Source organism: Rhamphochromis longiceps, linkage group LG5, assembly GCF_057381845.1.
Source record: "Rhamphochromis longiceps isolate RC_006_pf linkage group LG5, R_longiceps_female_GT1.1, whole genome shotgun sequence".
Lineage (NCBI taxonomy): Eukaryota > Metazoa > Chordata > Actinopteri > Cichliformes > Cichlidae > Rhamphochromis > Rhamphochromis longiceps.
The window spans coordinates 21,422,957-21,438,496 of NC_140561.1; the positions used below are offsets into that span (position 1 = coordinate 21,422,957).

General features: G+C 39.5%; 1 protein-coding gene across 2 annotated transcripts in view; it reads right to left on the reverse strand.

Annotated features, from left to right (window-relative positions):
• srgap3 (SLIT-ROBO Rho GTPase activating protein 3) overlaps positions 1 to 15,540 on the reverse strand; it is a 57,811-nt gene that overhangs the window by 19,338 nt on the left and 22,933 nt on the right. For both annotated transcript variants that reach the window (XM_085406560.1, XM_085406559.1), the window contains exons 3-5: positions 11,660 to 11,822; positions 7,930 to 7,992; positions 1,083 to 1,268 (exon numbers count right to left, since the gene is read on the reverse strand). In XM_085406560.1, the coding sequence (XP_085262686.1) occupies positions 1,083 to 1,268; positions 7,930 to 7,992; positions 11,660 to 11,822 (412 nt within the window). The remainder of the gene's footprint in view (positions 1 to 1,082; positions 1,269 to 7,929; positions 7,993 to 11,659; positions 11,823 to 15,540) is intronic.

Below are 15,540 nucleotides of genomic sequence, written 5' to 3' on the forward strand. Positions count from 1 at the left end.
TCTATAAAAACAGACATTTTAAGATGTTAGGTATGAATATTTGTTTATATAATTGATAGCCACAAATACACGTGTTGCTTCTACCTGTTTACCATGTATACATCAAACAAACCAAACAGGTATTTTCAAATTTAGCTGACATGGTTTGCCTTTCTGTCGGCCTGTATTCCAGTGAAAATTTAAATAAATACCTGCAGTTGCACTCAGCACTTAAATAGGAGGAAAAGAAATGACACATTGACATAATGTTCTGAAAACAGTGTTTTGTGTTTTTTCTGTTACATTATGCCGAAAATGCTGCAAAAACTTGTCTCACACCAGTAAACCAGTGATTCAGGCTCAACCCAGAAAACCACTGCTGCTGTTTGAAATGCAACAAAAGATTCACAAATATATTCTTTTTTTGTACTTTGCAGGGGCATTTTAGTTCTGATTTCACTAAGCCACTGTGATGCAAATTTTAGCAGGAAAAGACTTTGCATTCCTTCGTCTTCCTCTTCCAAGTGTTTGCCGGTAGAATAATGAGACAAAAGTGTGGAAACCATTCACAGGAAAAAAACATAAATTCACCGCCACGTTGTGTTATAAATAGTCTGTGGCTTCCAAGCTAAGCAGCATCTCTGAGGATACCAGCCTGAGGATGGAGAAACACTGCCGTACTGACAGCCTTTTGATTTTCTGCACCTCAGAGATGATGGAAATTTCATTTGCATGAAGAAATCTGAGACGAAGATGCAGAATAAAAAATGCATAGGGGTATCTAAAGTTCAGCATGCTCCGGAGAGCCCAACATGGAGTGGAGAAGACTTTTCACAAGCTAGAAATCTGAATAAGATGGAAAGGGAGTGGGGTTATTGGCCGAAAGTACTCATCTGGCTGCAGACCTACAGTATGCTCCTGAGACTTTCTGTCTAGCTGCTGGTCTACTCATCTCTCGATATTTCCAAGTACACCTGACAAAGAAAGCTGGCTTACCATTAACTGCTTAAAGGTTTTTCCTAACCTAAATGTAAAACTGATGATTCAGGATTTAACAGCACAAACAGATCTGAATTTATGTAAACATATATATATATATATACCTTCTCCTTCATCTTCTCGATTTTCCTGACGGAGCTGCGTCTCGGCTGGCGGTCTTCATGCCGGAGGAGGTTGACGTTGAGATCTCCCGACTTGCTGAACTGTTTCTCTTCCTGCTTCTCAGCGTCTTTCAGCTTGCTCTCTGCACTGATGCTCTCAGTGTGGTACATGTGATATGTTTTCATCACCTGCAAGAAGAGTATAACAGATGATTTTATGTGGCTGAACATCACAGCCTTTTACAGTATTAGTTACGAGCTAAACGTACAGAGGTTTGTGGGTAACAAATACCTGACGATACTTTGGTTTTATGTTCCAGAGTACCCTGTATTTTCCTCTTGCAGCTGTTTTTTAAATTCACAGTGTAAACATTATTTATTACTGAGATCTGCACCACTCTCAATATTACTTTTTACTCTTCTTGAACCTCATTTTTGCTGTTTATTTTCTTCGTTTTTTGCATTCACAGTATAAGACCTTCACCATGTGCTTGTGGCACTTTTACATTAACAATGCTTTTTTTTTTTTTTTAAATTGTATTCTGTACTATTTTTATTCTTTATCATGTTCCTGTAACACAGTAATTTCCCTTGTGAGATCAATAAATCTTATCAGTGAAGGGCGGGTACACTGTGGACGGCTAACTGATCTATCGCAGGGTTAACAGAAAGAGAATGACAAACATCCACACGCACATTTACACTTATGGCCAATTTCAAATTGCTAATTAAACCTAACCTGTCTTTGGACTGTGGGAGGGTGCTGGGGTACTCAGACAGAAGCACAGGGAGAACATGCTGAGCTGTCCAGTGGATTCAAACTCTGGACCTTGTTGCTGAGAGGCAACAGTGCTGGCTACTGGTGCCATGTTATTAAACAGAGCAAATAACTCTCAGTATGAGCTATTTACCATTTAACATTAATTAATGATACAGTATTAAAATGTTAATTAACACCCTAGATAAAATAATACAGCGTGAGTAGTAATAGTATGTATTCATCTGTATTTTTAATCACATGGTAAATGGACTGGTATTTATATAGTACTTTCTGCTCCATCTGTGCCTAAGTACTTTTACCGAATTTTCACACTCACACGGATGAATCAGGGCAAACTTGGGGTTCAGCACCTTACTTCAACGCACAGTTTGGGGGAGTCAGTAAAGAAAATCTTCACTGTCTCTTTACAAAATCTGGTCTGATTTGAGCCTTTTCGTGGTGGCCAGGAGGATCAGTTTGGGTCATCAGTACAGAAGTAACACAGATGTTACTACATGTGGAATATTTTAAGTGGATCCAGAGCCCCAAAGTTGTCTGTGGTTTAGACTTGGCTGTCAAATCTCCAACTTGCCCCCTCTTCCCCTCCTCCCCTCCTCGCTGTAGCTTTCCTGGCCTGTTTCCTACAGTAATTCCTCATTACCTCATCCTTCTACATTTTCAACTCTTTGGAGAAGCAGAATTACATTTTATTCTGTCTTCCCTGGAATTAGTGTATCTCTTCACTTTGATCTCTACTTAGACACTTAAACTTTTACACCCCTCTCCCCTTGTTCAGCATGATGGGGATACGACCGCAGTGGCAGAAAACCCTCATTAGACAACGCAGGAGCACCGCTTGTCCCTCTTAACTCAACACAGATGCTTGCTGAGAGTCTCTCGGAGGCCAATTCCTAATTCTCTCCAAGCTTCAGCTGTGCCTACAGGAGGTGTGTGCATTGTTGAGTCGTCTGACAACAACCTAGGGCTACTTAGCTTCAGAACCTCAGAGTCTCTGAGCTGGTGAAAGACACAGTCAGAGGATGACTGGAGTTTTTCATAATGAATGCAAGGCAAACCTCTGCAATGCCCAAATATTAACATCCACAATGATGTGAAAGACTGAGAAAATGAGGTGGTTCATTATGGGATGTGCAGTGTGTCTTTGAAGACACTGCTTCAGCTGCATTTTAACATAGGTTTTGTCAAATACATAATGGCACAGTGCAATATGTCTTCTGCTGTTATTCATCTGTAGTTGTTATCTAATTTAAAGACCTGGTTTTCCCCCTATGTCTATATGTTAAAACATAGAATGGGCAAGCATACTTTCTTATAAATAGAGGAATGAAAACTAGATCCAAACCATCACCTGTGACAGAACCTCAGAACCACTGTTGTTATATTGTCAGCAACAGAATAACTGTGTGAAACTAAGGAGCAGACATCAGGCACAAGGATCAGAAAGATAAGATACACTATAGCTCTATTTATCCCCTTGGGGATATTAAGCTCGTATACCAGGAAATTAACACAGGTACAAGCAAACAAAAGTAAATTTTACAGGGCCGAGCTGCTGAAAGCAATATCAGGAAGTGCACGACTCTTTAGGACAATCAGGCCCTTTTCAACATTTTTTATTTTAGGGTTTGTTTTAATGATAAATTGCAGACAACAGGATCTTCGAGTGCTTTTTTTTACTCCCATTTCAGCATCGCACTATATTTGAAAAACAATATTTTGAACAACAGCTTCAGCCCACAGTCATACCTCTCCTCCCCTTACCTCTCACCAAGCTGCCAGAGATCCAAATGGGATTTCACAGTTTTGTTTTAGCAAAATTCGTTTTGTTGGCAACCAGCAAAAGTGTTGGAAAATACCACGAGGTAACCACCATGTGGCAACGCTATTGATTTAGCTATTTTGAACAATGAAGTAACAAAGGTCTAGTCTAAAATAGAACAAAATACTGCTGCCTGTGGATCATCAAGATGGGAAAGAGACTGCTCTGTCAGTCTTGTAACCTTTAAACTGCCTTGAAAGTGTTTGCTACAGGTTGTGGTGATAAGGAGAAACCATTTCTAACACACCACTTTTCAGCTCTGAAATAAAATTGTTCTTTTAAATAAATGGTGGCAATGCAGAATGAAAACATAGACTGTATACAATGATGGTCATGGGCTTCAAGTCCAAAAAGTGAAGCCAGTAAGAAAATGACTTTAATCTGAATCTTTTTTTAATGGCTAGCACGTCCATGATGAGAATCTCCTGTTCCACCACCTCTCAAGGGTGCTCTGTTAATTGAAATCATGTGACCGTCGAAGCCTTTTGAGTACAGTGAACTCTTTGCCATGTTCAAGAAACTAGTTTGAGATGATTTGAGCTTCGTGACATGGAAACATTTATCAGAAGATCAGTACACTGTAGCCATAAAGGGATGGACACCGCATTAATACTCAGGTTGCCTTTGCTATTTAAACGATGCTCAGTTGGGCCCAAAGTGTGTAAACTGTTACTGTTGTCTTCCTTTTATCTCAAAGCACTCTAACCATTCTCCTTTGGCATATATACCAATTCTCTTTAAAACTTGTAAACTTTAGAGTTGGCTGCATGGGAAAAACCATCTGGCACCAACAACCATGACACGTTCAAAGGAATTTAAATCACCTTTCTTCCCCATTCTGATGCTCAGTTTTAACTTCAGCAGGTTGTCTCAACCACGTCTACATGTACACATGTCTACATGTCTAAATGCGCGGAGTTGCTGCCATGCGATTGGCTGATTAGATAATTGCGATAACGAGTAATTGACCTATCAAAGGTAATACCAAAATAAAAAAGATTCATACCACCAACAAACATTTTCCTGTTGAGTTTCTGTACTTAGTCACTAGCCTCATAAATTAATTTCAGCGATTTCTAAACTATGGTCCCATGTTGTTCCTAGAGTATTTAAAAGTAGAATGGGAGGGAGAGCCTTCAGTTTTCAGGCCCCACTTCTGTGGAACCAGCTTCCAGTTTGGATTCAGGAGACAGACACTATCTCTACTTTCAAGATTAGGCTTAAAACTTTCCTTTTTGCTAAAGCATATAGTTAGGGCTGGACCAGGTGACCCTGAATCCTCCCTTAGTTATGCTGCAATAGACATAGGCTGCCGGGGGATTCCCATGATGCATTGAGTTTTTCCTTTCCAGTCACCTTTCTCACTCACTATGTATTAACAGACCTCTCTGCATTGAATCATATCTGTTATTAACCTCTGTCTCTCTTCCACAGCATGTCTTTTATCCTGTCTTCCTTCTCTCACCCCAACCGGTCGCAGCAGATGGCCCCACCCCTCCCTGAGCCTGGTTCTGCCGGAGGTTTCTTCCTGTTAAAAGGGAGTTTTTCCTTCCCACTGTCGCCAAAGTGCTTGCTCATAGGGGGTCATATGATTGTTGGGTTTTTCTCTGTATCTATGAAGCGCCTTGAGGCGACTTTTGTTGTGATTTGGCGCTATATAAATAAAATTGAATTGAATTTACAGTAAATTCAATGATAAATCAGTGTTTTTGACTTCTTAGTGGGATTCACAAAGCTAAAAATATTTAAATTAAAGGTTTTAAAATGGGGAGCTCATAGCTCGACTTATTACAAACAATAATAACAGGATAATGCCTAATAAGCAGAGAATGAGAAAAAAAAACAATGTAATTAAAAGAAAACTTGACCTATAGCAGAAAGAGAGAACAGCCTTTGAGAAAATTATTATTATTTTGCTCAAAAAAATGTGCCAAAGTATGACTTTTGAGACATATTTGTGTTGCTCCAGCATTTCATTTATTTACCACCTAAGCTGTGAAATTTCACACAACTCCCACAACCTCTCTCTCGTATGTAGAAAGAATGAGGCTATACGTCAGCATCCGAGTTCTTAGCTTTCAGCCAGACTGTAGCTGAGGCCAAGTGCAGCATGAGAAGACGGATCATCTGAGTCTTATTATGCAGCCAGAAAGAGTGAGTGGGTAAAACAAATACATAGTAAAACATCTGCCACAGTGAACCTGAAGTGCACTGACACTTCGAACCAAACTGTAAATGTCTGGGAGGCAATTGCTTTTGAAAAGGGAGAATCATTTTATTTATTCAGACACAGATGACCACTTGTGCAGAAAATAGTAGTTTTGGTCTGTTTTTTAAAACATTTGACCAACAACACGGTCCTTCTGAAATTTGCATGCATGTAATTTATACATATGAACTTGTCATTACCTCACATGCGAACCCGAACACTGTGTGCTGTGTCCAAATCTACAGATAGCTTAAATAATGATGGTCGCCAGCACTGCCTTTGGGGTTTTGACTTTCATCACACTGCACATATGAATAAGTCATTTAAGGCAGCTCTGCCATCTCTTCTGTTTCACCTCAGGGTGCAGAAGAAGCTGAAGTTGCTTGGTGCTAGTCCAGTTTGGTGGACTGAATCCCTCAATAAGCGCTCAAATTAGACTAACAGCGCAGCACCAGTACCATTTGTTGCTATCCCAGACATACGTTAATCTATCAACACGGTCTCTTGCAGAAAATCCTGCCATAAGCAAAGCAGTTCGTAAGCTATTGCTAATGACTGTACAGTGAAGACAGTACAACTGCAAATGGTTGGAGAAATATTGCAGAGGAAAGTTATGATAAATCTGCCAATACACTGCAGTTAATTAGAAACATTAATCATAATATATGTAAAATGATATAGCCCATGTCTTTTATTGTTACAGCAATGCGGCATGCGTGACACCCAGGCTTTGTAGACATGCTGTTTAATTAATATCGAGATCTTATTATACTGAACTGATTTCTGACAATCAAAGTTCTCTAGAGTTGACATTTCATAGCTGAAATGAAATATTAATAATATTGGACCTTTTGAGGACAAAACTTTCAAACTATAGTTACAATTCATATCACAAAGCATCCATCAATATGACATTTCACCATTAACCTGTTTTAAATTAAAACATATGGGAAGCAGATGCAGGATATGAGAAAGCTGCTTGGTATGAAGTTAAAATGTGGTTGAACAGAAGCGAAGGGTAAAAAAAAGGGGAAAAAAAACAGCTTTTCGAGAAAAATGGGGTAAACAACGGGCTACGGTCAAAATGAAGCAAAATGAGTGTTTCTACAAAGACAAAAATAAATAAATAAATAAGAGGCGCACTGTACCAGCAGAGAAACTGCTCATTAGAATTGCTGCATATATACAAAGTGTTGGTATCAAGCACAACAAAGCAACTGAGCTAGAATAGGTGACCCTAAACTTAATGAGCACCTCTACTCTCTGACAGATTTATGCAAACACATTTCATTAAAATGGCACACTTATGTGTCAGCAGGCAATTATTTCACAGCTCTTCACAGATGCAGTCAGTGATGTGAACCCTGAAATCAACCAGATATGTTAGTAATTTGAGCCCTGAAACGGTAAACCTTGGGGAAAAATGAAATTTTCTTTTTCTTCATTCATACCTACCACAAACGTTAATCTTGAATATTCAAACAAGTATATACAGTAAACAGAGTGCAATGAACACTCAGGGAAGACACTGACATTGACCATTTAACAATACAAGAAAAGATAAACAAAGCTTATAAGAACATAAACTGGTTTCTTTTGATTCAGTACAACTCTAAAAGTTTCATTGATCCTGTCCAAGGCTAAAGGCAGTCCCATAATAAGGAGTGCAAAAAACTGAATCCATAAATCTGAAGGGAGAAAGGCAATTTCTCTTTTTAATAAGGAAGACAGAATGAAAGATAAAGGCTGCAAGGTCACTATAACCCTTCCATGATCACTAAAAGGAACCAATATGTTTTCAGGAACACACAAAGAAAGTAAAGACCGAAAGATGAGATCCATGCACGTGTTAATAAGAGTTTCTACTATGGTGCAGCAAAGGGAATAGAGACGAGCCATGACTGAAAGCTATTTAACTCAAAGGAATACAGAAGAACATGAAAAAACATCAGGAAGACAGGGAGGAGAAAGAACTTTGGGAGAGCTCAGTGAAGAGATGAGGTGTGAGAGATCGATCTGCAGGAGACAGTCTATTACTTACAGTGTAGAGTTCATTCGTCACCTTCACAAGCTCCTCGTGCATCTGGATACCAATGTCCTTGCTCTGAAAACGGCAAGAAGACAGAACAGGGGTAAGAAAACAAATACTGTCTGAGCAATCAGCAGTGACCCGATGTTTCAAACTCCAGTTGTTATGCTGGCGCTGTGACTTTGGTGAGTCACAGAGAAACAACTCAAGAAATATTAGATGGATGACCACAAAGACTGGTGCAGAGGGTGTCTTTTCTCATTGAACCCCGCATACAAGTGAGAATTGGCACAACTGCAAAAAAATATATTTCAAAATGTGCAAGCAGCGGAGTGTTTTGGAATGGGTAATTGTACTTATTACAAACAAATTTTGAGAATACAGTAACATATAAGCATTTCCACCTTTCTAGGACACCCACAACCTCTGTTGTCAGTCAACAGTGACCAAATGTAACTGCAGGAAATGCAATACTCTAATTTCCTGCAGTTAATGCACACTACACTACATATTCAGATCAATTCTATGTCCTCAACAATGCAACAGCTTGTAAAATATCTCAGTTAATTCTTCTTACAGCTTTTAATACTCTTACAACTTCAATTGACAGAACAGAACATGCCTTTTAATAGAAGGAGAAATAAATAACAGTCGATGCATTGACACCTGTTTGTGTGGTGGGGGAACAAGACTTAATATGAAGACTCTGAGGTGAGAATACAACAACAGGATATCTCAGTTTGATGGTCTCACACATTCAAAAACAGAGGCAACACCTTCCTAGCCTAACAAAGTGACGTGAAAGTGTTATGTCTGAAAAAGAATGACACAGATAAACATCAGTACAACCCGAAATATAAAACTGTTTAAACTTCCTGATAATTTTACTTCAATTGGCTTTTCATTATAATAACTCTTGTTGTCCTTTTATGTCACAAAACCCGGAGTTCTATTTTCAAAGATTGTGCTTTTTCGGGTTGCATAGGTATTTTTTTAGTTGACATTCAGGGTAGGTGTTGAATGAAAACGTAGATTTTCTTAGCCTAGAACCAGTTTTGTTCTCAATCCATTCATTTTGTTAACCCTTACCCAGTCAGGGTCACAGGGGTCTGGAGTGTATACCACTGGTAATAGCATGAGAAGCAGTGAGAAAGATCCTCATGCCCAGTTCCACGCCTACTGCCATTATATGCCGAACAATCGTGTCTTTGGACTATGGGATCAGAGCTACAAACCACAGGAAGAACAAGCAACAACATATTGAAAGGCTGAAGACAACTAGGTGTTTCAAACTAAGAACATTCTTGCTATGAGATAACTCACTGCACCACCGCCGGCAGAATTTGTGGGCATTTTGAGTAAGGAAGCTAAAACTCAGTAACCCATGATTCAAACAGGAACGATCACTACATGGATGTTTTAATGTCTCTAGAATAAACAGCCAAAATGAAATATGTTACCTGACCATCAAATCAAATTCAGCTACTTGTGAATTATAACAGAGGTTTTAGGGCTAAGCTCTGAGAAGTAAACTAAGCTTGAAGTTGCTGAAGGCTGAATCCTACTGTCAAAATGGAGTGGTGAAAAACAAGAGGTACATGAAGTCCCAAGGTTCCTCAGTAGAGCTGGTGTGCAAACGAGACCCAAAACAGTTCCCAGAACCTTTAAGCTGTGATACTGTGTTGTTTGACACTTGTTTTGTGTGTTGCCTGGAAGGTGTCACCTTAGCCATTAACACTGGGAACATTTCAGCTAAAAACTGCAACACAATAACATACTAATAAGCAAACATGATGTTATGATGATGATTGCTAATGAACAAAACAAGTGGTTTGCCAAATACGGCAATGACTTTGAGCAGAAAAGATTATGCATCTCCTCATGTGCACAACTTTTCTTAGACACATTTTTTAACAGTGAAAACAGCTGACTCATTTTTCTCTGGTGTATGGAAGATAATGACTCAGCAACAGTCATTTCATATTTGAACAAAGCAGATCAATAACGGATGTATTTTGCTATAATGAAACCTTGCTGCACCAATGACAAAGCATAGCTGAACGCAAAAACACACAAACACACACAGTATTTTCATCACTTCAGACAGCAAGACACTGACTTACTTTCATTGTCTTATGGGGACCTGCTCCTGCCCTTCTCTTCTGGAGACTTACTGTTACCCTTGGCATAATTACTGCTTGCTTAACTCTAAGCCTGAATCTAGACATAACTTTAACACATTTTGTTTGCCGGAGTTTATTTTTAGCTTATTTTCATACTGGGACCCCACAATATGCAATGTCCCCACAACATAGGTAAAAGAAGTACAAACACTCAACTTGAACCACATCCACCCACAGATCAGAGGCGTTCATTGATATATGAAAGGTAACCTTTTTTTGTCCACACCCTGGTCTGCTATGGTAACTGTGCTTGAAAAAACTTGCAACCCATGAGTCACAAACTAACCTAATTATAATTATAAAAGAATCTCAAAAGAAAATGTTTCTGTAACAGAAACTTGATTATAAAGTACGCTCAGAAGAGGAAAATAAACACAGCCTTGGTAATAAAGAAGGGATTTGATGTTGCAGCTTTGTTTTTATCTGGATCACAAGCAATAAGTTCTTCTCAAACAATCATTGAACTGAATGTAATGAACTGGATACACCCTGAGAGGGCTCCAGCAGCTGGTGAACGGCATCTGTATGCATCAGTGGCTCTGAGGTGAGACAGACTGCAGCGTGTACTGCAGAGGCTTGGGGGATGAGGAAGGTTTCATTGAGTGAGTAAAAACTGTGATGCAATACACTGTAAGAGCTGTGGCGCTTACAGAGCCCTTTATAGTGAATGTACATTTTTAAAATCTTCCCTCAATAAAAGGCACGAAAAAAGAAGATTATTAATGTATTCTGTTTGAAATTAAAAGTGATGTAGAACAGAGAAGACAACAGGAAAATATCGCACTCTGTACATTCATACTTGCCACACCTTTTGTAATTATATTACCACTGACTATTAGCACATTCATCAGAACACACCCTTCTAACTCTGATCAGCCCATCAACAGTAGCATAACAAACTAATATTCATATAATATCAGAGATATTACCTGTAACAAAATTCCTATTTTATTTACTACTTGAAAAACTATTTGTAAAGTTTTTACAGATTACATTTTGTCTTTGTTTGCCCCGTCTCACATTTAACCAAAGCTCATTTATTTTAGTATAAACATTCATGATTTTCTGCAGAAAACACACACACACACACACACACACACACACACACACACACACACACACACACACACACACACACACACACACACATACACACACACACACACACACACACACACACACACACACACAGAGCATCAGAATCAAACCTCATAAGCAGAGTTAAGTTCACTACAGGAAAGCCTGCAAGGTGAAAACAACCTTCTGGTGTTTGGATAGGGCCTCAGTCATTTCTAAAATGTGCTGACAGAGAGCCAGGTGTTGCTCACACTAGTACGAGCTGTAGATTCTTAGACCAGGGAGTCTCTGCTTGTCCCCCAAGCTGCTTTTACTGCTCCGTAGGCCGTGCAAAACCTAGACATCTTACGAACTCCATGTGCACTTAATGCACTCAATCAGCAAAATGAAAGCTTAAAGGCAGAGCAGAGGTTTGGCTGCATATTGAAATCTTTTCATTGGTAACAAAGTAGGAAAAAAAGGAAGGAGATTGATGGTCTTACCTTTTTGAACAGGCGAATTACATCCTCGCTGATCTGGGCCAGGCGGACAATAACATTGTTGGTGTAGATGTCACTGAGGGTGGCATGGTCACGGCTCTCACGCCTCGTCTGGTTCAGCAACAGATACCAGCAGTTTACGGATGACAGCAAGTGCTGATCTTTCCTGGGACAATAAGAGACATAGAGGACTGTTAAAGAGCTTTTCAGAACAGAATCAGGTCTCACACAGGTGGTAACTATAAACTAAAAAAAAAAAGTTTTGCTTCAAATGTTCAGATTTATTTAGTAAAATTATAGTTTAGACACACTAAGAACAGACACTTGTACCTAAAGCTATCCACAACTCAGAGCTAGCTATGGCTTATAATAAACTATTAAGTTCAATATAGACAACATGTTTATGGTTAGCTGGGGCCTCTCTGTGTAGAGTTTGCATGTTGTTGTGCAACTAAAACTGATGGGAATTTCACCAGCCAGATACAACAAAGTTTGGCTAAAGATTAACACAAAATTATTGTTAGGATAAAAAAATAATAATAATAAAGATTTTACCTAACTGAATGTGTTAATCCCTCTCACTATCACGTCCTTTTTGCTTTCCAAGACACTCCAAGCAATGCTATAGCTAGCAAGGCACCAAGTGGTTAAATTCATAATGCTCGTGACCATAGCGATCGAGAGAGTCACAGGCCCTGATTGCTGCATAATCAGTTTAAACTGTCTTGGCCTTGCTTTTAAACCAAGTCACATAGACACTGAACAACTGCACACACACACGCACAATCCCTTCAAACCCATACCCTTGTCTGGATTCAATCTGAGCATTAATCAATCAAGCAACCCTGAGGAAGAGACAAAGGGGGCGGGGAGGGGGGTAAGAGCATAGAAGGGAGAGAACCAGAGCACAGCAGAGGATTGGGTTTCACTGTTGAGGGGAAGAAAAAGACGAGCAGCACCAACATCAAAGACATCCCCTTCAGAGAGCTTCCATAATGCTAATCGCATCTAATGAAGCTGATATCTTGCTACTCCAGAGTTCCTCCACCATTATTTCTTTACTTAACTCTGCCTCTAAACACACTTACAAGAGGCTGACAGGATACAAACAGCAGCACATCATCTTCATAACATCCTTGTGGAGCAGAAAATAGGATAGCATTTGAAGTAAACTTGATCTGTCCATTTACTGTGCACCCTGCCTCTTCATGTTAAACTGAACATAGTGTATCCATGCCCGTTATCCAAAAGGTAGGTCAGTTCATTTAAAACCACAAAAACTGAGTAGTAAAGATCCGATATAAGCCAAGTGTTAATCAAACGTCACATTTCAGTCTTGATTGTGACAATTGAAAAGCAATAACACAATTATTCAGCAATTAACTAACTCTATTATAGTGATATGAACTCATTTGTAAGACTGTGTAAAGGACAAGTGGGACATAGCAAAACCCAACATTAGTAGGTCTAATAAAGACCATATTCTCTGTCATTCCTCTGGGATGACCTACTTTGACTGTCTCACCATCCCTCATTTTGTACCAGTTCTTCTTGACTGACCTATCTTCCCATAAGAGAAGCAGGTCCTTGGTGTATAATTGCTGTTTGTGGTTGAGAGGTTTAGGGAACAGGCACCTCTACTCACTGTTAATCCCTGAAAGTGGCCAGAGATGCTTCATCTCATCCCTAAGCACAACCAAGCTCCAATTTTAGTTCTTTTTATCCACCTCAGCTTTCCACCCAAGCCCCGAACACTTCCTACAGGCATAAATCCCAGGCCCGCCTATGATGATTTAAAGCGGTAGTGGACCTGTGGTCTATAAGTATGGTTACTTTTTCCTTTAATATCTGTTTAACTTGACTGGAGCACCAGATTCATGCCACACTGAAATAAATAGCAATTTGCAGTTTACTCAACAGACTTTAAGCACACAGCTTATAAAAAACAACAACCAAAAAGCTGTTTTCTCGCTGTATAAACTCTGCAGAATATTGATAGACCCATGTTTTCTCACAGTTTGAACCAAAACTTTCAAGTTGGATTAATCACTTCGTAAAATCATAAGACCTGTTAATTTTCAGTACAATTCTTGTGTAATCTGGCAGATTACTCCCAATTTGCCTTTCTTAAGAATGGCTTCTGCAGGGCCTCAACATTATTGAAGCACCTTGTCAGAAAACAGAACAAAAAGCAGCCAACATCCAAAGAAGAGCTTTGATTGCTTTTCAAGAACCCTGGAGAACTATTCCTGAAGACTACTTAAAGAAATTACAAGAAAACTGTCTAAGAGAGATCAAAATATCTAGCTGGTCGTACCAAATAGACTTTAAAGCTTGTCCCAATTCTTAAAACTCAGTTTTTTTGCTTTATGTAACATCACTGCACCCAGTTCCAATGTCCTTCATTCACTGAGTTTTTTAAAAAATGTAGAAGGATGTTTTTTGGTGTGTGAGTGCATGAAAATGGAAGGGCACAGATTTTTAATGTTGTGGCATAAAACCTTGGCAACAAGAAAAAGAAAGCGATAACGGACACAAGATCTCCTTGTTTTATCACTGGTGCCCTATTTTCACAGAAATTAGGAGCATAAGGTCAGTAATTAGGCCTGTGTGGGAGCAGAGCCTGTTAACTCTGTACTAAATGTAGCTCCTCCACTTTTTACAGTACTGAGACACAACCTTGTTCTGTACTGGTTCTACAGAGATATATCAGTCATAAAAGATATTCATTCCTCAATCTCTACGTTTTACCCACTTCTTGCCAATTTCCTGTAGAAGGATGAATATCAAGTGAGAACTTGCAGGTCAATTAATCTTGAAGGCTTCAAAAGGTTTGATTTTGAATGGCTTCATGCCATCTGTATTTATACAAGGAATATCATTAACATGCAGAAGAAGGCAAATGATGAGCCCTGACAGTCTCTAGAGAAACAAAGAGGAAGAGGAGGAGGAGGACGAGTGCAGCTTTCTGGCATCCTGTTATATTCGTCTCATTCAGCAAAGCCCTGTCTGCCTGTCTGCATAGTTTTAGACTCTGCTCCCCGTGTAATGCAGGTACATACACTGAGCATGATCTGTGAACAATTCAAAGAGAATGAAGAAGAAGATGAGACACAGTGTCAGTGAAAGTGAATGGAGAAACAAAAAAAGAGAGCGTGTTTGGAGAGTATAGCAATAATCCTCTGATTCAAGGATAAAATGATGGCAGGCTGTCTCCTTAATATACATACTCTCAACAAGTGAGTATTGTATAGAAGAGTGGCCGTGCTTTAGTCACGGTTGCTCTGAATGCCACCATCTAATCACCAAGAGCCTCTGATGTGTCTGAGCCAGGATTTCCAGAAGGAAGTGTGTATTTATCAAACCAGGACTCAGCTTTATAAAGGCCTTTAATCCGCTCCACACTGCTTGCCTGCTGCTTATCAATGAAACAGCCAAGGAAAAGAAGAAAGTGCCAAACAGCTTCAAAAGACAAGGGACACGTGGGCACATGCAGCTTGCTTTGCCATTTAAATTTTCTTTTGCCCCCATTTTCCAGCACAGCTTAAATATGCTACATCGCTGATTTGCACACCATTTACTTTGGGGTTTTTTTTTTCGAGGAGACACACTGCCAGCACTTGATAACGCACAGCTGTACAGACAGATGGGGCAAAGCAGGGCAGAGCATGGGGCAGTGCCTGCGAAGAGGACACGGGGCTTTGACAAGATCTGAAACGCAAACTGCAAAACAGCTACTCTATTGATCCGCACACCGTGATTTGCAAAAGCGTCACACCAACTGCTGTGCACTGACTACAAGAGATACAACTCAACCTTTTACTCTTTGAACCTCAGACCACCAGAGTAGCCATACTTATAAAAACCAATGGAACTAAAGTCAT